General features: G+C 29.4%; 1 protein-coding gene across 10 annotated transcripts; it reads right to left on the reverse strand.

Annotated features, from left to right (window-relative positions):
• Positions 1-872: 872 nt before the first annotated feature.
• On the reverse strand, positions 873-27,530 carry LOC111042307 (longitudinals lacking protein, isoforms A/B/D/L-like). Of its 10 annotated transcripts, none has more exons than XM_022326928.1 (4): positions 26,081-27,467; positions 21,703-22,444; positions 21,341-21,424; positions 873-2,446 (listed from the first exon to the last, which is right to left on the reverse strand). In XM_022326928.1, the coding sequence occupies exons 1-4, from the start codon at positions 26,252-26,254 to the stop codon at positions 2,262-2,264; spliced, it is 1,185 nt and encodes a 394-aa protein (XP_022182620.1). In that variant the 5' UTR covers positions 26,255-27,467; the 3' UTR covers positions 873-2,261. The 10 variants fall into 10 exon arrangements, with proteins under 10 accessions (XP_022182620.1, XP_022182626.1, XP_022182591.1 ...); XM_022326934.1 differs by lacking the exon at positions 873-2,446 and adding an exon at positions 2,794-3,601 and having other exon boundaries at positions 26,081-27,463; XM_022326899.1 differs by lacking the exon at positions 873-2,446 and adding an exon at positions 4,892-7,748 and having other exon boundaries at positions 21,341-21,421; positions 26,081-27,530.
• Between the last annotated feature and the right edge of the window lie 76 nt (positions 27,531-27,606).

The following is a 27,606-nucleotide window of genomic DNA, read 5'->3' on the forward strand; positions in this document are numbered from 1 at the left end:
TATTTTTTTTCTGTTTCAAACACGTAGCACTGTGAGCCTTTAGATTGTGGTTATATTTGAACCGACGATGGCATTTAATGCATTCATACATGAGGTCCAGACCACACACCTCTTTTCTGTGGTGCACGAAGGAGAGTCGATCGGCAAATGTATCCAAACAGTCTGGGCATGTATGCTTTTCGTCCAGCCTGAGGTTCATGAATAATTTTTCATCCAAGTAGTCCGATATGCCTAGATGATTGCAATAATGGTTGTCAACTTTACTACATGTTAATAATAGACCTCATAATATATAGTAGTGTGGTTAAAAGCAATCTGATAATAGCAGCGCAAAGTTGGAAAGGAACTGATTTCTAGAACCAATTACATTTTACAGGAAAGAATTATTTTTATAAATAAGAAACAAATTTATATTTCCAAAATAGAGAGGAATTGGAAATTGAATGATAGTAAGTATGATGTATAAATAATACATTCACAAATATTACAAACAAAAAACATGTTAAGTTGAATATTATATCACAATTTTAACCAAATTTGTTAGTAAATAGGAATTTGAATATTACAGTAAAAATAAAAAATGAACAAATAATATATAAAATTATTTTTAATCATCGTAAAAAATAAACAGTCAAATGTTGATTTCTTGTAAGAAAATCTGATTAGTGTCACAAAAGTTTATAAACAGTTTAAGGAGGCACCTATAAAAGTCAATATTATTGTAAACACAATTAATGCACTATCATAATATTACATAGGAAAATGTATTTGTCCTTACAATGAGTTGCAATAGTACATACATATTATGTTATACACATATTGACTAGAGACAAATAATAATCATAAAGCCTTCGCACGACGTTGCTACTATATAATATTATTTACTACCGCGTATGCGATACGTATAATGTAATGGGCAGGCAGGTGCCTATATTTATTATAAATATAATATGTAGTAAACGTGGTGGAAGGTAGGAGCTAGAGAACAGCAGGTGGTTTCTTTTTCACGGATCGTTTCACTTGAGGTGGGTCTTCATGTGCAACAACAAGTTGTGTTTGTGCTTGGACTTTTTGTGGCATATGGGACACTCGAACTTCGGATCGACGCCACACTCGAAACGGACGTGCCGGCTGAGGCTGTGGAGTCGTGCGTACGAGTTACCGCACCGGGCGCAGGCGTACATCGAGCGCTGGATGACGGGCAGGTGGTGTTCGATTCTGATGGACGAATGCAGGGAGCGTCCGCGGTTGGCGCATGGGTCACCTGAAGGCGGACGGCGGGAAGACAAAAGACAACAGAAAAACAAACGAAAACATTATACAAGTGATTAGCACCAGGACCGCGCAGTTTCGATCCGTTATTATGTAAGTGTTTGTGTGTGTGTGTGTTCGCAGCAGCTCACATGCAACGCTAACTATTTTCATAATATAATATAATAATAGCTGCGACTGCACACTAAAGTCACATAAATAAAAGCATCGCAATCGAGAGTAGGTACAAAATATAATAAATATGTTTAAAATAGGTATATCGTATTATACCTATAGTCTCTATATTTAAATATATGCTTAACAATATCTAGGTAGCAAACAATCGGGATCACTTAATTTATATAGCAACATAGGTACCTATTACCTATATCTATAGTCTTTAGTAGTAGTCAGTAGGTTAATAGTAAATCTCTTTTTTTTTGACAAGTATACTAAATTGCGTTTACAAAGAAACTAATTAGTTTAATAATTGGAATAAACAGGTGTATATAGTAAACTAGCCTGCTGCGGAAGCAATATTAATATACCATATAAGTCTTTACTCTTTATTAATGATACTACGAGATAGCAACCTTGCTATACCTGATAACTAGAGATAGGTATATGTAATTAAATATTAATATTAAATAATACGTAAATGGTATTATGTATATTACATGATTCGCAAACAATATTATTAACGAGTAGATTCATAAGAGTACATAATATTATTTACAATTCCATAATACATACCTACATAGGCGGAAATCTTAACACCCCCATTAACCCAAAAAAACAGACATTTTTATAATTGTGTGAGATCGAAGCTCCCTGCTCACGTTGACGTTGGAAATATTAGCCCCTATGAAATTGTATGGGATTTCCGCCCATGAATACAGATATTACTAAGTATGCACAATTTGGGAGGTATAGTATAAATTGTACACGGAGAACATATTTTTATAAACGTTTCGAGTATAATACAATTTTTAGATAATCATTAAACGCGTTCAAATCAAAATGTGATGTTTGCTCATAGAATGGGTCTTCAAGTTGTGCCTGTGGTAAAAGTACGCCTGGCAAATGTTGCACTGGTGACGGGGCATCTTTCCGCACTCGTCTCTGATGTGCCGACGCAGTGAATCTCTGTGCTTGTACCATTTACTGCACGTTTTGCACGACCAATTCTTATCGTCTGTAAAAGAAAAAAACCGAAATGAAATTATAATATGCATACCACATCAGCTGCAGGGAGCAGGTCATTATTATAATTCATAATACCTACGGTTAAAACATTGTATTATGATATTTATGCGGTACATGGTATAGACTATACAGAAGAGAGATGGAGAGTGGCGGAGGAGAAAAGTCTATAAGAAGAAGGTAGGTATAGTGTGATGGTGACTTGAGCCAACGTAGGAAAATGGAAATTGACGATCAAGCAAAAATGTAACATTATATGATCTCAACAACAGTATAATAATAAAAAAAACTCCGAACAATAAAATGTATACCTACAACGGTATCGTTAAAAAAAAAGCGACAAAATACACAAAACAACAAAATAATAACAATAATATTAATTTACCCACCTGCACCAGTTAGCTGCAGCAATTATTCAAGAACTGCAGCTGCGACACCCACATACTGCACCGGGTTTTATATAATATTATACAGTTCTATATTTGACTTATAATCTAATAAATATAATATCAGTGTGTTACATATTATATCCATCAGAAATAAATAGATAGGAGGTATCTATGTAATACGTATATAATCACGTTGCGTATAACGGCATTATATTATACATTGCATACCTACCTACCTATACAGTAATGTATTCGTCAAGCTGGCAAAATAAACAACATAAATAAAGGTACCTAAATAATGGCTAAATAGTAAATATACACATAATTGACCCATTTCAGTGCAATCCTCAACCCTGCATCAAGTATATAGGTATAGTATATACCTATACTATAGTGGTATATGTAACGAAAGAACAGTGTACCTACTGAAAAATAGGTTTAATTATAAACAGTGAAACCTCTAAATACCGGACACACTCGGTGACTGAAATTTTGTCCGCTATTCAAAAGGTACAGTTAGTGGTGTGTTGCCAAAAAAAACGTCTGATTTTCGGAGGTGTCCGTTAGGGGAGGTTCAACTGCACATATTTAAAGAAGACTGCGGTGCGGGGTCGTGACTTAAGGCAGTGTCCTCCTGGCCGCCACGTAAGTCTTAAGCGTGCCGAACACGCCGCACGAACCCAAATGGTTTTCCAACTCCGTACAGATTACCATCCGGCAGTACGGACATTTGGAAATCCAAATGTGATGCAATCGCCCTGAAACAAAACACGGTGGCGATTAGCGTAAGGTAAAAACATCGTTTGGTCTTGTGTGTCGAGTCCACCGAAACAATATTTATTCAATTATATAGTCACAACCGAAGACAAGCATTAGTAGGTATTGTAATATAAATAAGAGACGGAACAAGCCCGGGTTGTGATGGACGACTTGGTTATAACAGCGTTTTTTTGTAACTTCCCCGTGGCGCATTTTTTCGTGACGTGGTCTAGTGGGTATCCCGCCGAACAGCCGTACATCATTTATAATATTATAAAATATGTTAGACAATTTTCCGCACCGAAAATTAATTTTCTCATTGTATATTTGTATATATATGCCGGTTTTGTCTTCGCGTCATGTTTTAGCTCCAGAAATATCTATACACATTATAAGAAATAACGACGTACAAAATGACAGCGTCGTACACCTCGAAAAACCACGCTACAATACTTTACATTGGAAAGTGTATAACTTAGCATAATATACGTATTAATTGACCAAGCAATTTAATGTGAGTTAAGTTAGATCGGCCAAACGTCGTATTCGTGTTACGGCACAACTCGAGGAATAAAACCAAAATCCAAATATAGGTAATACCAAGTATAGGCACCTACATAATAAAATTTTACTTATGAAAATATATCTGCTTCCCCAATTGACGAAAATTCAGCCATTCCTTTGGTCCGTTTACCTATCTTTACCAAAATGAGGATACCTGGTAAGGAATAATTCGTACTGATCGACTATTTCTTTTCAAAACATATAATATTATTAATATTGATTGTTACATTTTTAATACAAGGTACCTGCGTTTAAAAATCAATACTTTAGTCTTAAATGAAATAACTATACCAACGCAAAATTAAATTAGGTAGAACATGCGAACTTATATAATTATATTTTGGTATTGGTCGATCAGAATATAATTACATATTTTACACCTACATATATATATGTATTTATTATGTAGTTTGTTTTTTATATTCGTATATATAATATAATACACACATAGTATATTATATATATTATATTATGCGCGTTATTACGATTGTATAAAATTAATAATTGAATATTTTATAATATGTACACATAATTTAGATATAATATAATTATAATAATAATAATATTGGCATGTCCAACGGAACATGAACAGCACACGAAAAAATATATTGTATATTATATAATAATACTATTATAATTTAATTGATATTATATTATAGGTATCGATGACAAATATTATTATTAAGCGACAAAATGGACTAGAAAAACAAAATGAAATAAGGAAACTTGTTAATCATTCATATATAATTTTTATAAATACACATCATATACATTTTAATAATATTAATTTTGTGCTCGTACCTGACTAGATTCATAGACCGCCACGTTAAGTAGAGGTATTACACTTACATAATTATATAAGTAGTTTTATTTTTGTAATTGCTATATAAAGGTCATGACTAATCAAGGAACTCAATTTCATTGCACTAAATAATAATTAAAAATAAAAACAAAAAAAAAATACAAATACAAATAAATGACTATGCTTTATCCACAACATGAGTTAGTTATAAAAACAAAAGAAATCCTTCACATAAAAAATTATCATATTACAACAGTCGTGTGTCAGTGTCACATATACGCATCATGTCGCATACAAATTATTGAGTGTGAATTTTGTTATAATATTAAAACTACAACAGTAGTAGTTTTCAATAGAGTAAAAACAAAAATGAAAATGTTATAGAAGTATCCAAGGGGAGATGGTGCTATTATTTGTCCATCAGAAAACGACGACGAATAGTCTCAACAAGGTGTAGTATTGAGTTTGGAAAGGCGTTCGATCGCGTCACCGCGTTTTCGAGACTCGTCAGGAAACCCACCCGGCGGCGTATACCATAAATATGTCTATTAGGTGGCGCAAACGTAAACGTCTAGTTTTATTTTGCACCACCGCCGAAAGTGTTCGGCCCCGATACAAGTGGGCCACCCACTTCGGACGATCGACCCGAAAACCACTACAGAAAGTAATTGCGGTATACCTAACGTCATCTACACATTTGTCACGGAATTTTGATTTTTGAATTCACAAACAGTAATCTCATAAATATTGAGTATATAATTATTATTATTATGAATATTATGGACGACGCACAGGGCAATCTTCTCGGGGTTTGTTGGAAATTTAACGTTACTGCTGGCCTATAAATAGTTACCCACTCCTCCTTCCGATACGCACACATATACCATACCAATTTATGAACAGGGTTACAGGTATAACTGCATATGATACACGAACAATTTTATTTGCACTACCCAATTACCTATAATTGTTTAATCGTTAAAAAATTATCATATTAAAAAAAAACTTGAAAGAATAGTTGTTAAATAACATATACCTATGATCGTATTCACACACGGCACACAAAATATTGTTGATTAAACTTAAAATCATTAACCCTAAAATAATCATAATATTCCACAGTATGTAATATTTGTGTTTGTGTTTTGTGCGTTTTTTGAAATTAGAATAGAAAAACAAAAATCAAAATACAATTTACATTTATGTGACAATTATCTTAAAAAGTAAATTCGTGTCTGCCTTTGGTATAATATATATACCTATAAGATCCAGTGACAATATTATGATACAAATTCACTCGGCATGTTTGGTAACATAGAATGCAAATGGAACGTATTAAATCGAACCATCTAAGTTTAATATTGTGCTGTACGAACCCATCAACAATATTATAATGATAAAGTGCTCTCTTACGTCACTTTATAATACTATGTCTATAATACAATATTGTTCAATTGTTGACTACACCTATTGTTATGCGGTTTCAAGTTTCAACTATCAATAAAATAGGTTTATACGTTTGGCAAATGTTTTGTTGTATTTTTTTGAGAATAAAAATGAATGATATAATATAATATTATGTACACGAATATAATTAATGTAAAATTAAATTAAAGTAAATAATTATTTTTGACTAGATACATTTCAAATCAGACGAACGTATAAATAAAAATATTGATATAAATAGAAAGATATCTCTTCACCGTATATTATTTTGTTGATAGGAGAGAACTTTAGTCTTACATTCAATCTTACTATCTAATGACTATATAATGTATTCGATGTCTACAAACATTCTGAGGTACAATAACCCGAGTACCTATACAATAAAACTAAGTAAAATTAAAAAAAAAAATCAGTATTCATTAAACACACACACTACGAATAATAAAAATAAAACATATGATTTTCTTTGCACGAATGAATTGCACGAAAAACGAAAAAAAAAATGACTAGATTGCGTTGTTCCATATTTGACTAGCAAAAATAATACATATAATCGTATAGCAAAATAATTGTATTATGTAATAAAATTATGTTGTGTACGATATAAATAGTTTTTTGTTGTTGTTTTATATCCCTAAGCGAGTTCGCCCACGCACATAGGTATTATATAATAATATACTCTGTTATATTATAATAATAAATAATAATAATCTGCGCCTTTAGATGAAGGTAAGACCAGCGATATTATTATAATCAGTGTGGTCAATAATATAAAAATTATGATGATATACGTGGAAGATCAAAAAATTAAAAAAAAAACTTTTTGAATAAAATATACACAAATTTGATGGGCCACACAGACAAATACACGCGCGAGCACACATGAATGAATATTTGAATACGAAATACGTTTTTGTTCTAGTTTCCCAGTTTCTGGATTTTAGAATTCCAGTTTTGGGCCAAACTCTGGTTTTTCAGGTGCAACACCAGTATCGTCTGAGAGGGCGACGACGTCGAGGTGGTGGACGTGGACACGGCGGTGATGGGCAACGCGTCCGGACACGGCGGCGGCAGTTTGAGTATGCGCTGCACGTTGGACGTGGACGACGTGGACGCCGAGGACGAAGGGCTGTCGTCGAACAGGATGTGCGGACACAGGATGACGTGCTTGTTCAGGCGGCTGGTGTGCTTGAAGCTCATGCCGCAGCGAGGACACGCGTGCTGCGGACCCTTGTCGCAGCGGTCCTCCCGGATGTGTCTCTTCAAGCTCTGCTTCCACTGGTACACCTTGCCGCAGAGCTTACACTCGAACTTCTCGGCCAGCAGGTCTGAATCTGAAACCATCGGTACGTCAGGTAAATCTCACACGTCATAATATCGAGGCCAACGGCCAAACATGAGTTTTATTATATTGGCACATATGTATTATATTAACATTTTTAAATAAACGATATTATCGTAATTATAGTACAAACATTTACACTAAACTATAACAAAACGAGCCTCATTGCTATTTTTGTAGCTTATTCAGTCCGATAAAGTAAGAATACAACTGAATGCAAGTAAATACGCAAAGTCTACACCAATATATTTCTGGAATTTCAGACAACACCGTCTTTGGCGCATAACAAAGTCGCACACCCTCCCCCTCCTCAACAAACTCTTCTAAACACGGAATATTTTCAAGTTACCTTCCCGGAAGACCTAATCTTACCAATAAAACTTTTAAGTTAAATATTTCAATAATTTCAAATTTGATGCAGATGGCTCTAATGGAGTTACGTATTCCAATTAATTAATAATTATATTAAATATTTTTGTTCATTCACTAGTTACCGTTTTCTAGCAATTGTTCAAATTGAATTGAAACAATCGTTTCATTCCTACACATGATTAAATAATTATAAATAAGGTAACTATGAAATAATAAGTATCATGAGTCAATATAATTTTAGGTAGGCCGTAGACCCGTAGGTAATAGGTATAGATATATATTAGATTAAATGTATAAAATATAAATCAATAATGGATTATGATTTGAAGAAATAAATATGTATAGAAAATAATGTACTTGATACAATTATTCAAATATAGTAAATCGAAGTACCTATCTAACCTTATAGACATAATTTTAAAATGCAATTTATTGTAATATAAAATATAGGTATTATTGTTGCAAATATTTTGCATCATATAGGTACTACAAATATTAGAAGCAAAAAATGTAACATTAATTATTTATTTTATTGGCTTTAATTGTTTTACGTATGGTACCATTTTACGATTTGTCCCATCTTTAAATTACATCACATGAACACAAATATTTACACCGACATGATAGATATCGCTAGAATAAACTTACTAAGTTAATTGTTTATAATAAACATCAACAGGATACTAAATACATATTATATAAAATAATTTATTGAGTCCATACTCCATAGAGTTCAAACCAACTATGTCAATATAAATAAATTGGATGATGAGCAATTATTTATTTTGCCCTAAACACGTCATCATTCTCTCGACTCATGTTGTCTTAAGATAAATTTGAACTAAATTTATCCTTAAGGTTCAATATTCTAGAATACAATACAATTAGATAGAATAGTGATTTTATTATGTTTAATATTAAATGAAAATCATATTTATTTTTAACATCGGTAGGTACCTCTAACCTACTATAGAAATTGTATCAGCTATTGCCTACGCTGATATTACTTTTTTATACAATGTATGAAATGTAGGAAATATTTTTTAAAAAGTAAACCAGTCAAACAGTAACGTCTATAACAAAATAAATTTTTATTTTTTGTTTATTTGTTAAAACAGTATTTACTTTTATAATTTAAATCTTCATTTATTTATAACACTAGTTTACTAGTTATATTAAATAGCCATATAGGCATCTATTGGCACAATTAAAAGGAAGGGGTTTTGATCGTTTGGAGGGGCTAAGCCCATATTCAATATTTAATTCAGGCCCTCCAAACATTATGTAATTTATACAGAGTTTTGAGACTAAGCTTAGATTTTTCTAATCATTAGATACCAAAAATTAAACGTCGTTTATGAATATAGGACCAACGAATTAAGAAGATATCGTAATACCTGCAGTATGTGTTGTAGTTTACGTGTAATTTACATTCAGCAGTTCCAATTTTGTGTTGTTAGATTAAATGTATTTGAGTGTATTGAGTTATGATCATTTTTAAGTTTTAATAATTTACTTAAGTATTCAATAAAATATCGTAAAAAACAACAAGAGAACACAGCTAGAGACCTAATGTTATTACTGAATTTCCTTTAAGTTTTTTAATAGATGAATTTACTCTAATATTACAACTTAAGACACAAAATTTGAACGAATACAAATTTGCCGTGTTGTCCATTTGCAAGCTGAAGAAACAACTTAGTACCTATACGGATGTGACCTAACAGTTTTTGATTTAGATAGGAATAAATTACTTTCCGTTTTAAAGTTTTCATAAATAAGGAATGACTTGATGATATTTACATTTATATTTTATAGTAATATAAAATACAACTTTAACCAAATTTAATAAGTACAATACGCAAAACCATGGTCAGGTACACCTAAAATTAATTTACTATCGGGAATATTCCATATTCCTACAATCTTATGATTTAATATAAGTCTACCATAAAATAAAAAAATATATTAGGCCCTGTATTATATTATGTAGATGTATTATGTACCTACAAATTACAAAAATAATAGATTTCTTTTTTAAACTGAATTTTATACATAAAATAGTTAAGCTATAATAAAATGGAGATTATTATCACTTCCTACATCTAAAAATATTTTATTTGATCTTTATATTTTAATAATATATTATATGTTTGATTAAAATACGTTTATTTTATTTTACCTAACATTCTAACAATTTAAATATCTTCACTGAAGACTTAAGTATGTATAGTCATAATACGATGTATTACTTACGTGCTGGAATATTGAACTCGTGCCTATTCAGTCGGAATAAAATCGTACTTACTACGGATGGTTAGACTAAAATAAAAGTATACAAAAAAAAAAATAAATAAAACGCAACTAAAAATGAACACAAAAACTTCTCATCTAGTACAACACAAAAAATATCTAAAACAAAACATCTAGTAACACAAATACTTACCTTAGAATTTTGTGTTTTTAAGATTTATTGAGCAAATAGAGGATAGAGTACTGTATTCTATAAATGTTTTACAGAAATTGTACCTGTTATTGAGTAAATAACATATTTGAATAGTGTATATTTTGAACAACGCTTAAGTATCAAAACATAAATGAGTATAAAGCTTAAGTAAAACTCCAATATAATATAATATGGCCAAATAGTTTGTACAACCCAGTTTATAGCTTAAAAAAAACTAAAAATCTAAACTCTAAAAATCATAATAACACGCAATAAAAAAAAGTAAGATCTGTTGATACGTAATCATTAAGTTCAGTCCCAAAAAATAGATTATTCATTAAGTAGATAATTTGTAATATTTGTTGACTATAACAAAAAATAAACATTATACATACAAAATATCAAATTATCATAGTATCAGACAAACTTAAAATATAATAGTAAAATTTGGCACTAAAAGATCGTAAAAGATAAAAATAAAATATATATCCTATAATATATATATATTTATTATAGTAATATAATAATAATAATTGAGCATTCTTCTATTATTGGTGTACGACTTTCTGGTCTTCGAACACCGAGTTTTGTACTACAGACGTCGGAGGTTTGTGATAATTGCGCACGTGCTTTAACAGGTTGGACCGAACCTTGCACCTGTAGGGGCAATGAGGACACAAGCATCGGGGTTCTTTGCCGCATTCATTTTGCAGATGACTCTTAAGCGAGCTCCTCCATTTGTATGTTCGGCTACATTTCGGACACTCGTAACGCACAGTCGTCGAGTTATCGAGAGTGGTGCCGGTGATGGCAAACATGAAGTCTGTAGGAAATAATAAATTGCAATTACGCCTACAATATAGATCGAGCTGTGCTTCACACCGATGGCTGTTTAACTCTAAAAACGTGCTGTAATTTATTCTAATTAAAAAAAATTTTTTTCGCACAACAAGAGGAATAATGATCAACACGAAAAATCATTTTCGATCGAAAATCCAAAAACTATAATATACATATATACGCACACGCATATATACATGAACAATTTTTTTTTATTTATTATGCCCCGTGATTAGTTAGTCCAATATGACCCATAGTGCAGGCACAACTCGAATATATTTAAAACATTTTTTTAATTAGGAGCAACCACAAAAGCATGCGCGAACAACCCAAAATCTTGCTATTAATATTATATTATGTATATTTAAGTAGGTATACATCAATAATTAAATACATTTTTTCAATAATTTCACGGGTAATAAAATAAAATAAATACTTACTTTGTGACAGTACTTACAGGTACATAAGCGCATGTTCATATATATAAATAATCCAAAGCATAAATGAAATTTAAATTTATATAAATGGATTCCCAAGTTAGTACATTGACACTTACAAAAATATGATAATAAACATATCGCCCTTTGGACATGACAAAACCAAACACTTGAAACACCCCATAGCAGAGCAAGCAACAATGAATGATACACCATATATTTTCGTAAGGGCGAAGAAGGTTGTCTAAATATTTTTACAATATTAATATCAACACTAAAAAAAAAAAACTTATAAATTCGTTAAAAATTTCATGTTTTTTTTTGTTTTTAATAAAAATAATACAATAAAAAGCAATGGATGTAAACATAAATACTCATGTGATAATTAATGAAGTAATACATGATAATATATGGGGGCTTAAAGGGAAACAATAAAAGAATTAATAATACGAAACAAAAATGAAATTATATAATCTAATGAGGATAATAATGATTGAAATAAATATAAATTCAATTAATAACTAAATAAAAAAAAACAAAGTGCTTAACTTAATAAATAATACTTATTAACAAATTAGTATGACACATTACGAATATTTGATTTTATGTGCATCGACTAAGATTTTAAATTTGTATTATTTACAATAAATAATATATAATAATCCATTTATACACTAACAATAGTTTTATACATGTTTGTAATAAAAATATTTCCATCATAATAATAAAAAAATATTTTTAATATAATATGGCAAAACAAGTAAATGGAAGGTGAAAATAAATATTAAATAATCTACAAGAAGTATTTTTTTCAAATGGCACTTTTTGGTGGGGAAAATAGAAGATTATATAAATAAAAAGATTTGTTAAGCATCTTAAACTAAAATAAAAATGTTTTTTTAAAACAAACAAAATAAATGCAAATAAAACAGTACAGACATAAAGGCACGATTATCACATTGTCTCTGCCGACTGGCAATCAACATTGATCAATACAAAAATATATTTTAAACATTCTTAAAATCAGACTTTTTAAAGTTGGTTAAAAAATAATTTGATTGGGCAATACAACATTTTTTGATTATAAATTGATTTCAGTTTCATTTTTGGTATAATTGTGTCCAACTAACATTATACGAGTACATATCACACTTATATATATTACGGTAGGCATTATCATATAGAATGTTCTTAATACATTAGTGGAGATTGGCCAAGGACACTAATTAGGATAACATTAACATATAACCATGTACAAAATAACGATTCGTTGCAAAACATGACTTATTTAAAATAATAGCATAATTAATGGCGATTTTAACAATCCAACAAGCTAACATACATATCGACTAGGCCAACAAATAAAATGAATCATATCACAGTTGGAGTACTATTATTAAATAATTTAAAAATGATATTCCCATCAAGGGCTAAAGTGGAAATAAGTATTTTTAATTTCTCAAAATGTATATTAGTATAACAAATAACACAAATTGTATTTATTAATTATTTATGTTTAAATACAAATGCACAAATACATATATTATGTGTTTGTATTTACTATACACAAAATCAAACAGTAGCAAAAAGATTATTTGGGAATTGGATATCTAGTGTAAATCAATAGTGAAATGTAAATAGTAATTATTGCTTATTGAAGTCAATTGGACTAATTAAAATCGCCAGTTGTTATACGCCTAACTCTTAACTTAATTTACTACGATACAATAAATAATTTGTGTACACAATGTAAACAATTGTATACTTCATTGGCACTTTTAACACTTAATACTAAGGTCTAAAAAAAATATTAAAAAACATATTTTGATATTCGCATGTATAAAAACTATTTTCATTTACACGGACTTGAACAATATGACCAGTCAATATGTGAACATTACGGCACTTTAGTTTGATTATAAAGTTTGTACTTATGAGTTAATATCTCCTACAGCTGCTGCCGTTGTTGCAGCTGTCGTAGTTTGTCCAGTAATATTTTGAAATTCTTCTGAGCATTTTTCTCTATGCATACGTTCAATATGCCGAGCAACGTGCATTTTTTGTTTAGCTCTGTAATTGCAAAATGGACATTGGAATTGTGGGTCTTTTCCACACTCCCATTTTTGATGATTGCGTAATGAGCTTTTTAGTTTATAATGCCTTCCACAACGTGGGCATTCTACTCCACCACTCGTGCTTGGTGAACTTGCATTACTGATTTGTAACGTGTCATTAGGTGAAGTTGGATCAAACTTACAGTTGTTGTAGTAGTTAGTGAATTTGAAATTTATGGCAGACATTGGGCCATTTGGGCCAAATGAATTGAAAAGCGGCACAAGGGATCGTTGAGTAGGAGGATATCCATCCCAGTTTTCACCTCCATCCTGCCATCTTTTTATTATTTCTGTAAAGGATCCGAATAACAAACATGACAGAAAAATTTAGACAATAAATCAAAAGGAGGGAAAAAAGCTTCCGATGACATTAATTTTATATATGACATGTTCCCTTAATGATTTTCTTGATTGAAATACATGGAAAATGGACATTTTTAAATGTTTATTTATTTAAATACATTTAGATAGTTATATTTTCAATCAAATTCAATGTAGTAAGATTTTTATATTTCTTAACCAATTTGGTGTAGTCAATAGAATAACAGCATAAAAAGTCCAAGTAATTCTTATATTTGCAAGAGTTAAAATTACGTACCTAATAGTTTATAAATTAACTGACACCAGAAATATTAACTTACATAATATAAAACAATTAATTTGTTTTAACATGATGCTAATTACTTGTATGTGTTAATATATGAGTATTTTGGCGTGGCGTTAAACATTCTAACAGCAATGATATTTATTTTTAAAAAGCCAATAGCCTAATAGAACATTCATTAAATATTAATAATTATTTAATTTATGTATTTACATACATATACATATACACTTATACATAACAATTTATATGTGTGTATATATATACATATGCATATTATATAAAAGTATAATAGAAGACAGTATAGAAGATATGTTAAACCAATCCAAGCGCAACAACATTAATATTAGTTAATATATATTTTTCATGACTTACGCACTATCATACTTCAGACATAAATTTCACGATGAAATAGTGATAGACCAATATAAAAACAATGAATACATAAAATGTTAATTTGCGTAGATCTAAAAATATTTCAAAAGATGACATTTTGGATCTTACTAGTTGTACGTAAAAATAATTTAACCAAATGAACAAAGTGAAACGTACACTCCCAACACTTACGAGGATAAGACTTAGTGATGTTTGTTTAAGATAAGGTTTATCTAAGTTACACTTGGTAAAAGAGTATTATGAACACAATTATTATTCAACAGGTTGCAAATTGTTGGAGTGAATTTGAATAATAGTTAGGTATTTATGTTAATGACATGTTAATTACCAAATATGTAGATAGTTAAAAAAAATTAGAACATTTTCTTTTTCTTTACTAAACAATTAGTTAACAACACAGGAAATCATAATATATATAATATGATACTGAAAATGCTTGATGGTTATATTTAGTATTTATCATGTGTGGACATTTTCCAATGAAAGTTTATATCTAATTGAAATTCATAAAGCATGAATAGGCTTTCTCTTGTGTTCCTACATTAACTTTTTGAATTGTTAATTACAATGTTATGGTATTTTAACCTTTTATGGTTTAGTAACATGTACAGACAAATACAGAACATCAGAAATAAATGTAGGTTATATCTAATAAAACTAATGAGTAATAGCTAATAATTACACATTTTCCTTAGAGTTGCAATCATACCATTAGGTAGCAGAATAATACTATGGTTATTTAATAAACGGACAATTAAAACGAAAATAATAACATTTAATCAAAAAGTACCATAAGACTTAATAAAATGACATTTAAAAACATACAAATAATTAACAATATTAAAATATAAAAATTAAGTTTTTATAAATTTTATATTACTTTAACTATTTTACGTTGTATGTAATATTTAAAGTAAATATACATATTGTTAGAATTAAGGTAAAAAACAATTAACATTATTATTTTATAAATAAAATTACAAAACACAGCCCTTTAATCATAAAACATAGAAGGAAAAAATATAATTAGGTATAAATTTATAATTTACATTGCCTATTCGATAGACAATAGTATGGTTCATAAAATGTGAAATAAACATTTATATATTATAATATATATACGAGACTTGTCTAGAATTTGTACATTAAATGTTTATTGCTATTTATTGAAAATTCAGTCTATTTTAATAAACATAGTAATGATGACAATTAATATATTATTATAGTTTATATCCTATTCCCATCCAAAAAAAAATATTGGAGCATTTTTTCCTGAATACAGAAAATTTAAAAATTTAAAACATAATATAATGCTAATAAAAATATTCAGTTTTGATGTTATCAGTTTTATGCCTGTACTTCATGTGCGTCAACAAGTGAGCTTTCTGTTTTGCTTTATACGAGCACATGTAGCATTTGAATTGCGGCTCTTTACCGCACTCCCAGCGCTGGTGGTTCAACAATGAGCTCTTCAATTTGTAATGACGGCCGCACCTTGTACAGCTTATTGCTAAGGAAAGCACACACAACACACATACCACATAGAGTTTCCAGAATAATAATAATTATAAAAATAATAAAAAAAAATTGGTTTGTAATCTAACCGGACCCAGTTAGTACATCCATGCCCATTATTAGTTAGAAAAATAATTTAGGATATATACAGTAATTCTGAATTTGTTTTTACACAAATAAATGAATAATACAAAATGAATGATTTCATATAAATCAAAAATAGCGTAGGTAATACTAATACAAAATATAATTCTCAACTGTGGTTTAGAAACCAAATGTACATATTTTATTATCCTTTTTTTGTTTATTTTCTTTACTTATAATACTCATGAAGTAACATGCTAATGATTACTGTGATCAGTTTTTAAATTATTATAAATGTATTAAATTTTTTTAATTATTTCATTTTAATAGAATTATCCTTAGAAAATATTAAGAAAAATAGTGCGATCTCCCTTCATCAAATGAAAAAAAATAGAATAAAAATGATAAACAAAACCCATATAAGATACAAACCACCAAGATAATTATATAACATACAATGTAAACAAAAAGCAGGGCTGGACAATTTCACTATTTTTTAAGTTAAGTAATATAGAATAAAATAAATTAAGTTGAGTTAAGTTTTAAAGTTACCTGATTTTTTTAAAAGTTTGTTAAATTATAAACTCGAAGTTTATTTATTATTAAGTTAGAGATTAATGGATAAAAAAATTAACTTTATAGACTTGGTTAAAAGATAAATTTTGAAATTTTGTAATTTGGTTATTTATTATATAACTATACTTCAGTATTTGGTATATTTTACATCTTTACATCTTTTGTAAATGTTTCCTCTATATAACTATATCGTAATTTATAAGCATGAGAATTACAAATTCAAACTGGTAATGAATATTTAACGATTAGACATTTTAAATTTTCCTTTATAAAGTCTTGCAATTTGTTATGATGTACAGTATCTCAAATAAAAGTATAAATAAATAAATTTATCAAGTCTGATAGCAATATATTTTCATTTTAATTCATTCAAAAATCTTGAAATTAAAACGTTATGAACATTATAAAAGTATCATATTAATTTTAAGTTAATTCTAAAAACAAGTTATGAGTATTTATTGCCCAGCCTTGACAAATAAATATAAATGGTAAATCATTTTCTAGACTTGATAAGTCAGAGGCTTTTCCTTAACAAATTTGATACATTGTTAATCATGATTCACAACTTTATCAAAAGCAAAATAATATACTTTACACGTTTCTATAAAATGCATACCTATATATTTCATTGTTTACAATTCTCATTACCTACACAGAAAATTTCAAAACTCATGAAAGAATAATTAACAAATGCTATTCCATACAAACTTAAGACAAAGTATGAATTTGAGTACAAAATATGTAATTTTAAAATATAAATATTTATGCATGTCAGTTATTGTAATACAATACAATTATATACAAAATAGTCTTTAAGATATCATACTTTGTCATTTACTCGATTGAATTGGAAACTAAATAAAAAAAGTTTCAATAAAAACGATTTAAATTCATTTTTTATAAATTGTATCAAATTTTAATTATTTAGGTATTGAAATAAGTAAATAACATTGATAATGTAAGCTTTAAAATTAATTATAAATTATTTTTATTTTATATGAATATTAAGTGGTCCATGAAGCATAATCAACTCCAACACCAAAGTATTGGGAAGACCCAATCTTGGATCTAGCCTATTGCCAATCTGTTAAATTGATCTACAACATACCACCAACCCATTAAATTGAAGTAGTCTTACTAAAAATATTTTAGCTAGTAGCAGGTTGAAAAGAAAAATACCTATATAGAAGTATCCATGATCAAAATAAATAAATATTTAAGCTGGTATACCAGTATAATAATGGTTTTCCCCATCTTACACATGTTTAATATAGTTAGAAACTTGCTCCATATTTCAATCACTGTAATTGGATTTTTAAATAAAGTTATTTTCGATTAAGTAATTGTTGTTCACTAATAATTATAATTTTAAAAAAAAACTTTAGACAAAACCAGATAATTTTGTTTTTTAATTGTTATTGTATGTAATACTACCTCAATTTTAATAACAACACAATGAATGAATTACTGAAAAGTATATGGCTTTATTCTATGTGTGGAAGCTTGAGAAAAACAAATGGAAAAAAAATTTAGTTTATTCTATCATTTTGAAGAATGTATGTAATTTGTGAAAAAAATATTATTTGGTGGTTATTAAGCACAATAAAGTTTATATGTGTAATGAGAGAACTATTTCATAAAATTAATTAATTATATAGTTAACCATAAATAATCAATAAATATCAATAATAATAATTTAAGTACCAAAACTAATAAAAGTTAACATATTATGGCAAATAATGTCTTACATAAAGAAGAATTAATTAATAAAATAAAAACGTCTTTAAATAAAACAATAAGTATTTAATTTTTTTATTTCTATCGCCAGTTCATTTGTGTGTTAAATTTATTTAAGTCTTTATTGATTAGTTCTAGGTTTGTAATTGGGTAAAAAAAAACCATTAATTGTTTTTCACTAAAAGAATATTTTTGTGAAAAGTATATACTGTTTGTAAGCAAATCATTGTTAAAAATTATAATATTCAATATGACATGAAAAATTACTAATGCTTTTATTGTTGATCTAACTTTTTTATAATAACTTTAAACAAAAAGTAGAATTTCTGTAAAAAAATCATTGATTTAAAAACATTCATTATAACAATGCTATTTAATTTATTAGTGTGAAAACCTTAAAAAGAAAGTACAAGTCTGCAAATCTTAAAATCTAAATGAGCTTATAGGAAACATTGAAGATCAAGTAGCAAACATTCCAGCTGAAGAATTGCATCAATTGAGCCAAAGCACAATGAACAGAGTTCAACAAATATGTCTACAGGATTTTGGTAAACTGACAAATTATAAAAGTATATTAGAGGTAAATAATACAAATTTACATTTATTTAAATATTCTAATTGTTAGTTCTATTAACTATTTAAAAACTAAATTGAACAAGAATTATTTTTTGTTAATTATCAAGATTCAGCAATAACACCCTGTATATATGTTTACATAATGGTAAGTTTTAATCTTTTGGAAAAACAAGAAAGATTTATCAAATTAAGAAATACGTTAAAATAATAATTAATTATGTTGAATATGTATTACATCATCTTTCCAAATATTAGAACTGATAATTCATCATGGATGTCTATAGATATTTTTATTTTTCAAAACTACAAGTAATAATAGCAGTAAAATATATTTCACTAAGTACCTAACATTTATATTGGTCATAAGAAACAAACTTTGTGCAAGTCAAATGGTCAATGATAAACCTGTAAAAGATATCTAAGAAAGGCCAAAGATAAGAAATGTTTTATTATATCCTGTACAGCAAGTGGTGTCAGAAAAAAAACATTGTTGCTCATTAAAAAAAATATATACAAAAACAAAGAATTCTATTTAACAAATTTTTATCTAGAATTATTTAATATTGATTTCTGACTTTTTTTGTATTTTAACTAGATAGAATTTACAAAGAATAAGATTATTCCATTATGCTATAGGTTTGTTTGTTGTGAATAAAAAATGCTCCAATACATTAAAACATATTTAGTTTAAAATAGAGTGTGTATTTTTAAATTCACATTACAAGTCACAGTAATATTAAACAATACAATTTATAATATATTATATCTTATAACTTTTAGTCCACGTGACTAAAATTAAATCTTATATAATAATAAAACAAATAAAACACATTAGTAGATATTATTACCTATTATCCATCAGTCGTTAATATTTAGTTGGACTTTAATCACACATAGTAGATCTGTTTGTAATACAATTTAAATCATAATCTTGTCTATATTTAAACAGTGTATAAGATAAGAAATGCTAGTAATCTGGTCAAATTCTCAGAGGAAATCTTCACATCGTTATTAAAATAAATTGTCAGATTTTAATGTAGTATACATAATCGAGCTAGATAACCTTCATTTATCATATAATGGTGAAGAACGCAAGATATAATATAATTATTTTAAAAAAAACTTACTTATGTTTACCTGTAATTTCATTTTTTGCTAAAATACAATGATCTAAGAAATAATAAATAAATTGAAGCAAATATATATATTTCTATATAAAAAAGCAACCACAAAACCAAGCTTGGATACATGCAAATAAAATAAACCATAGGTACTCATAAAATCATGCAAATTGTAATACAGTGTTAGTAGAAAAATTTTTTGTTAACCAACTTGGAAAGTATAATGTAAAATTCTCAAAAATACATAAACTTATACTTTGGTCATGAAATATTACTTTAGTATGGGTACATACAAAACTAAACAAAAATTTATTGGGAACATACTTATGTATAAATATTTTTTGTGATATTTTATATAAAATTACAATCAATTAATTTAATTTTCAATTTGTAAAAATATCTTAACTTAATTATATAACTATTAAAATGTATTATTTATATATTTTTTTTAAGTAGGTAGGTATTTAATGTTTATTAAATTAAATTTCAAATCAATGTAAATACTTTTAAATAATACAAAGAAATGTTTTGTCATTATATTAAGAGTTAGGTATATTATATAAATTTATATTTTTTTGTTAATGGATACTTTTGAAAAAAATACAAATTTACATGTACCTCATCCACAAAAACATTTTCTTTGTCCCTTATTCATGCATAATGGATACACATTTAATTTTAAAATTAATTATTTAATTTTATCCATTTGAATTTTAATTATTTATTGTACGCCTATTTTTACAATTAATATAAATACAAATCTTACCTTTACAATCCATTGGTGTATTAACAGTACTGGTGCTATCTTGATTTGTTGTGTCTAATTGCCACGAATTTGTTTGAGGCACTGCTAAAATATAAATAAAAACAACAGAAGATAAGTAAGTATAAAATAAACTGACAAGGTTATTATTTAAAAATGTATGGGTACATTTAATTACATGAGTAATATACCCTTAGACAAAATTATGTATCTTAATTGTATCCTTCAGATACATTTTAATAGAAATTAGAGTAACAATATCTTATATGTTTCGTATAAACAAATAAAGTTATCACTTATGTATAGTAAAAAAATGTTTTCAATACATTATTTTAGTTAAATATCATTTATTTTAAATTATTTACCGGTGTGATTGGTGTCCCCTTGTGAAGTTCCAGGCTGTGATAATTCATTTTCATCAAATTCTTCTTCCTCCTCTTCTAAAGCCATATCTTCAACACTATCGTCATATGACATTTCTGTCAAACACTCTTGTCGGTCACCAGAAATTGATTCTACTTTTGGTTTAATTGTCTGATTTTCAGTTGTCTTAAGCACTTCTTTGTCAGGTGAACACGATTTACGGTAAGGTTCTGCTTTAATTACCTTACTCACTGAAGAAGGGATGTTATTATTATTAGTTGGCGATTTTTCTACTCCCTGTGGTTCAGATTCAGTCATACTATCATCACCATTATCCGGATGATGATCATCTGATCCATTTGTTCGTTGTAATTTCCGTTTCTTGCTGGTTGGAGATAAACTACCCTCTCTTGGTCTTGAATATGTACGTACAGTTTCATTTTGGCTCCAAATAGTGGGCGAGTTAGAACTAACTGATGATAAAGAAGGTGGTTGTTTTCTATGGTCAAAACGTTTAGATACTGGGTCTTCAAAATCTGAATTATCACGAACCCCGATACCAGCACTTTCTGTCAAACCTTTGATTTGAAGAGATTCAGCAGCTTTCAAAAATGTACCGAGTTCTTCTTGAGAAATATTGACTTCACCTCGATACATATAATCTAACATTGACTTTAATTCTTGAAATTTGATATCTTTCAAAATTAAGATTGGATGCTTTTCTTGATGTTGACTTAATAAAACCTTAAACAAAAAAAATTAAAAATAATGTTAACATTTATTGGGTAGGAACTTTAGGTATATACTATGTAAATACAATTTACAACAAGTATTTATAAATAAGTCTAATAAATATTGTTAGAGGTTTCAAAAACCTTGGAAAATCAAATAATTTTTTTATAAAAGTACCTAATAAAAAAGAATAGTTTTTATATCACACTAATAAAATGTATTGACACAAATTTCATATCAAGTGGATAAATATATATTATAATAACTAACCACTAGTAATAACCAACATAGGCAAATATGTACAACTAGGTAATAGAGTAAATATTTTATACAGAATCTACAATTTTTTCTATTTGGTAATATCAACAAATGTATTAGGTACTAAAATAATTGATAGCCATTAGAAATATTTAGAATCAATTGATCACAACACAGGTTACCTAGATGATAGCTCAAATGTTTTTAAACAAATAATGAAAATGCAATAGGTAGGTAGGTAGAAGTTAAAAAAATTAGTAATTTGGAAATATACTTTTAAACTAAAAATGTTATAACTTTAATAGAAAAATATTATTTAAACAAGTACCTAAACAGAGAATCTAATGAACAAAAATCTTATTATTTCAGTTATTTCCTTAAAAAAAAAAACAATATTATTAGGCTATCTATATTATTTAATATTTATAAAATGCCAGTAGTTAATAGTAAAGACTGAACTATGCTAAACTATTAGGAACAAAGAGTAGGTATTTTGAAGAGTTTTCCAATTTAATTTACTCTGGTTAAGAAATCATAATAAAAAATTCATTATTATTTTTTAGCTAGGTAGTTTGAGTGTTTGTGGAATTTCTAATACTTAAAATTGTACATCATTAATTATTTCGGAATAACTTTCACTTTGTGTATTTATATAGAATGAAATGTCTACCTATGTTAGGATAACAATATAGTCAAATTAGTTAATCAACAACATTTGTAATAATGTAGGTACCTATATGCCTCAAATTATTGTATAGAAATGAACTAAATAATTAATTTAATGTAAAAATCTTAGTGTAGATCTTAAATTAATCAGTCAAGTGCAATTCTATTTTATAAATATTGTGATATATTTATTGGGTACTTCAAGGTTAACCTTAGCACGACTATTTTAATTTCCATGTGATATTCATCCGGAGTATCGTAACTAATGCAATAATCACACCAAGGCAACATGACTATTTTTTTAGTGTTTCTGTTAGGTTACCGATTGGGTGCCTTAATATCAGATGTTTTTCTTTTACCACATTTATCATCATAAATCATTTTATGTATAAATAAATACTAATCTAACCTCAATTTTAAGGTAATGTTTATTTGTTTAGATTAGGTATTATTCTAATACTTAATTAATACAAAACTTTCGATTTAATAGAATAATATTTTATAATTATCTTATATATTCGACTTAAGTCAACAATTTGGTTCTTAAAATCTTTTAAATTAAGTTAGGTAATGCAGATATAAGATTATGTAGGCACCTATATTAATAAATTATAAAAATTATGGAAGTAGGTACTGATTTATGATATTATTGTAGTTGAGATAACCCAATAAACATTGAATGACTCAAAAATTATAACCAAATGTTATAACTCGTTAAGATACAAAATCCTACTTAAATAATAGGTACACTACTACATTTAGAAGGTTCATATGGAAAATTTAACTAGGCGCTTAATAAAACTATTCAAAGAGAATGTACTAGTATGAATATGAAAGCAGAAATGGTGGAGGGCTTTCAAGAAAGTGAAATCAGAAAGGTATGTCTAGAAGGGTAGGGCTCTGCTGAAAATATTTTAGGAAGCAAGTTTAAAAAAAGGAGAAAGGAATTTTATGGAGGAATTAAAAAAAGAAAGATCAATAATGATTTTTTTTTATTAATTTAAATGTTTTTATATTTACATTTCCACTACCTACCTGTCTATAGGTAACAATTTAAAATTATTAATTTTCTAAAATACTTTAAGGAGGATAATTCAATTAAAATAAGAACAAATAGGTAGTGTATTAATAGATTATGTAATATAATATAAAAAAAATTGCATATTGTCAAGAATTTATGCAAAATATATATTAACCAATTTAATGTAATTAGGTACGTTTTAAATGTTATGACATATTAAAGACTATCAACCATATTATGTTCAACAAGGAAATAAAATAACTCGATAGTAGAAAATCTATAGTATCAATATATGACTTGAATCATTTAATTTTTATTACAAAAATAATTATGAATGTTAACAAGTATTTAAGCTATTTTAAATAATTTGATACTTTTACATTAAAAATATATTGAACCAACCTAAATATTTTAAATGGATACCAAATTTAGTAGGTATACCTAATTAACTTGTATCGAGCAATCAACTAATTTGCATAAGTAAACTTAACTAATTGAATTGATACAATTACCATGTTTCAAAGTTGTACGTGACTAAATACATTTTGATAGTACATTTTAAATTACCTATGTACCTATATAATAATAATAGGTTTAGGCAAGGGTTAAGGCATCAAAAATGTGTATATTATCATACAATACCCCATACAATACCAACCTAGATAAAATTATGTTGCATACATAGTAATATGAACAATTTTCAATAGGGCTATGAAATTTGATGGAAATCATGTTAAATTTTATCTCAATACGTCCGTATTTAATGTTTTCCCCAAGCGAGTACTCAGTTACCGACTTGTTATCAATTCTGCAATACCTAGAGTCAAAGTAAAGACATACCTATTATCTATAAAACAAAGTAGGTACCTACTTATGTGTCTATTCCACATTCGATTCTAAGGTGTCAATTGAATATTAATGAAAAAAAGTATGCTACCTGCCTACTAGACAAAATAAATATACATTTTGTGCATGCCTATACTCAATTAATTGGATTTTAAATTATTAATATATACATGCGTGCGCGCGCGTGTATTAATTCGTCGTTATTATTATTATTATTATTATTATTATTATTATCATCATCGCCGTCGCCGTAGTAGTCCGTTGGCAATAAAATATTTGCCAATTGTAGAGAATTCGATCTATGCGAAAGAAGAGAGAAAAAAAAAGAGAAATTTCCTTTGTCATTGCATTGTGTGCGCGAATAACGGGACAGGAAAAAGGAATGAAAAAAAAGTGAAGGGGTGTGGAACTGGTTTTCATACCGCTTGGTGAAAATCATGTGCAGACACCGTACTACAAACACACGCGCGTAAGTAGGCCAAAACAAAACGGAAATGCCCTAAAAAAATTTTATATATACACACAAAATAATTAAAATCCGACCGTCGTAAGATCCTGGTAGCGATTACTAATCAATACATGAATAATATCATAATAAAATGGACGGAATTTTATCGTCTCACGAACGATACGACTCGAGTGTCGAGGGAAAATCGAGGGGAAACGCCGGAAAAAACGCAGACTTACAATATTATAAAAATAATAACACGTCGCAACCGTATTGCCTAAATATCGGCCTAAAAATCACGTAATCCGGCTACACCGGGGGGGCTGGCTATTGTTATTGCCATTACATATTATTATTGTCATTTTTATCGCTGTCGTCGAATATTGCACAGGCATAATATTGCACTTACCCCCAAGTACGGACTGCAGGCGGACAACACGACTTTGTGAGCTTTCAGGTATCGTCCCTCGGCGGCCAGCGTGCAATCCACAAGCGTGCCGCTTTCCAGGAGACTGTCGAACACCGAAATCAGTGTCCTCTGGTGGTTGTTCCATCGCAGGCAAAACTGTTGGCTGACGGACATGACGACGTGTAGTGGCGGTGGTTTGTGCGCGCCGCGGCCTTTGGTCTTTCACACGTTTTCACGGACGGGCGGCGGGGCGCCGGGATCGGACGTCGGCGGCGGTGATGATGATGATGACGACGATGACGGCGGTGATACTGATAATGATATGGGTACGGGTGCACCGCGCCGGGGAGTGACTACGACGACGATCGGTCCGCTACGCGAAACTCGGTACGCCGGATACTGTTGTACTGGCGTTGGATCTACGCGTCCGATGCGCCGTTCTACTGGATCCGCGGCATCGCGACGAGTGGAAAAATTCGACGGCGGCGCCGATAGCGATATGCACACCACACACAACGGTTCTCGGTCGGTCGGTCGGTCGGTCGGTCGGTCGCGGTCGTCGTTCTCGGTGCAGGAAAGAATAAAAAATATCTAATATCACAATGACAAAATATTTTATGAAGTCGGCTATTTTTTATTGCGCGTACAGCGGCGGCATGTACAAACGAGTTGATATTATTTATATTATTATTGTGATCGTTACTATTATTATTATTATTATCCTACCGTGTATAATATTATTATATATATACTATATACACACACACACACACACACAATGATATTGGTTATTATCACACGCGACGTGTGTGTACGCTGCGCTGCTGCTGGTCGGCTCGATTAAAATGCTGATATAAATATTAAATATATATATATATATATATATGTATTGTTATATTTAATTGTAATAATGATAATAATAACAATGTTCAGATATTAAACGTCGGTCGTGTTGTTATCGTCGCCGTTGTTGCCCGGACCCGTTTTTCGAAAACGCCCGGTGTGGTACGCGGACGGCGAGACGGACGCGTTTCTTTTTCGACTACTACGACACCACCACAGCGGCAGATCTACACGACGGCCGACGATATTATTATTTTCGTCCGTTTGGGCAACACAACACGTACACACGCGCACGCACGCGAATCCACTCTCGCACGGACAGCACACGCACACACACACACACGCGCGCGCACTCGCAGAGGCACACGCACACGCACACCTTAAAACCGATTCGGAACCCGTACGATGGAAATACGCGCTCGCGTGTGTTGTGTGCGTGTGCGTAACGCGGGCACGCGGCGAAGAACAACGCGTCGACGACGGGTTAGGGAGGGGTGCGGACGGGAGAGGGAGCTGTGGAAAAAAACAAAAACGGAGACCGAACTCGACGCACAAGCGCGCGCGCGCGCGTCGGAGCACACCAGGTTCGCTGTTTTACGGCTTTCCGCGCGCCAGGTTCGCTGTTTCACCACGCGCGCGGATAGCGTCGGCGGCCCGTCGTGCGTGTGTGTGTGTGTGTGTGT

Source organism: Myzus persicae, unplaced genomic scaffold (assembly GCF_001856785.1).
Source record: "Myzus persicae strain clone G006 unplaced genomic scaffold, MPER_G0061.0, whole genome shotgun sequence".
Lineage (NCBI taxonomy): Eukaryota > Metazoa > Arthropoda > Insecta > Hemiptera > Aphididae > Myzus > Myzus persicae.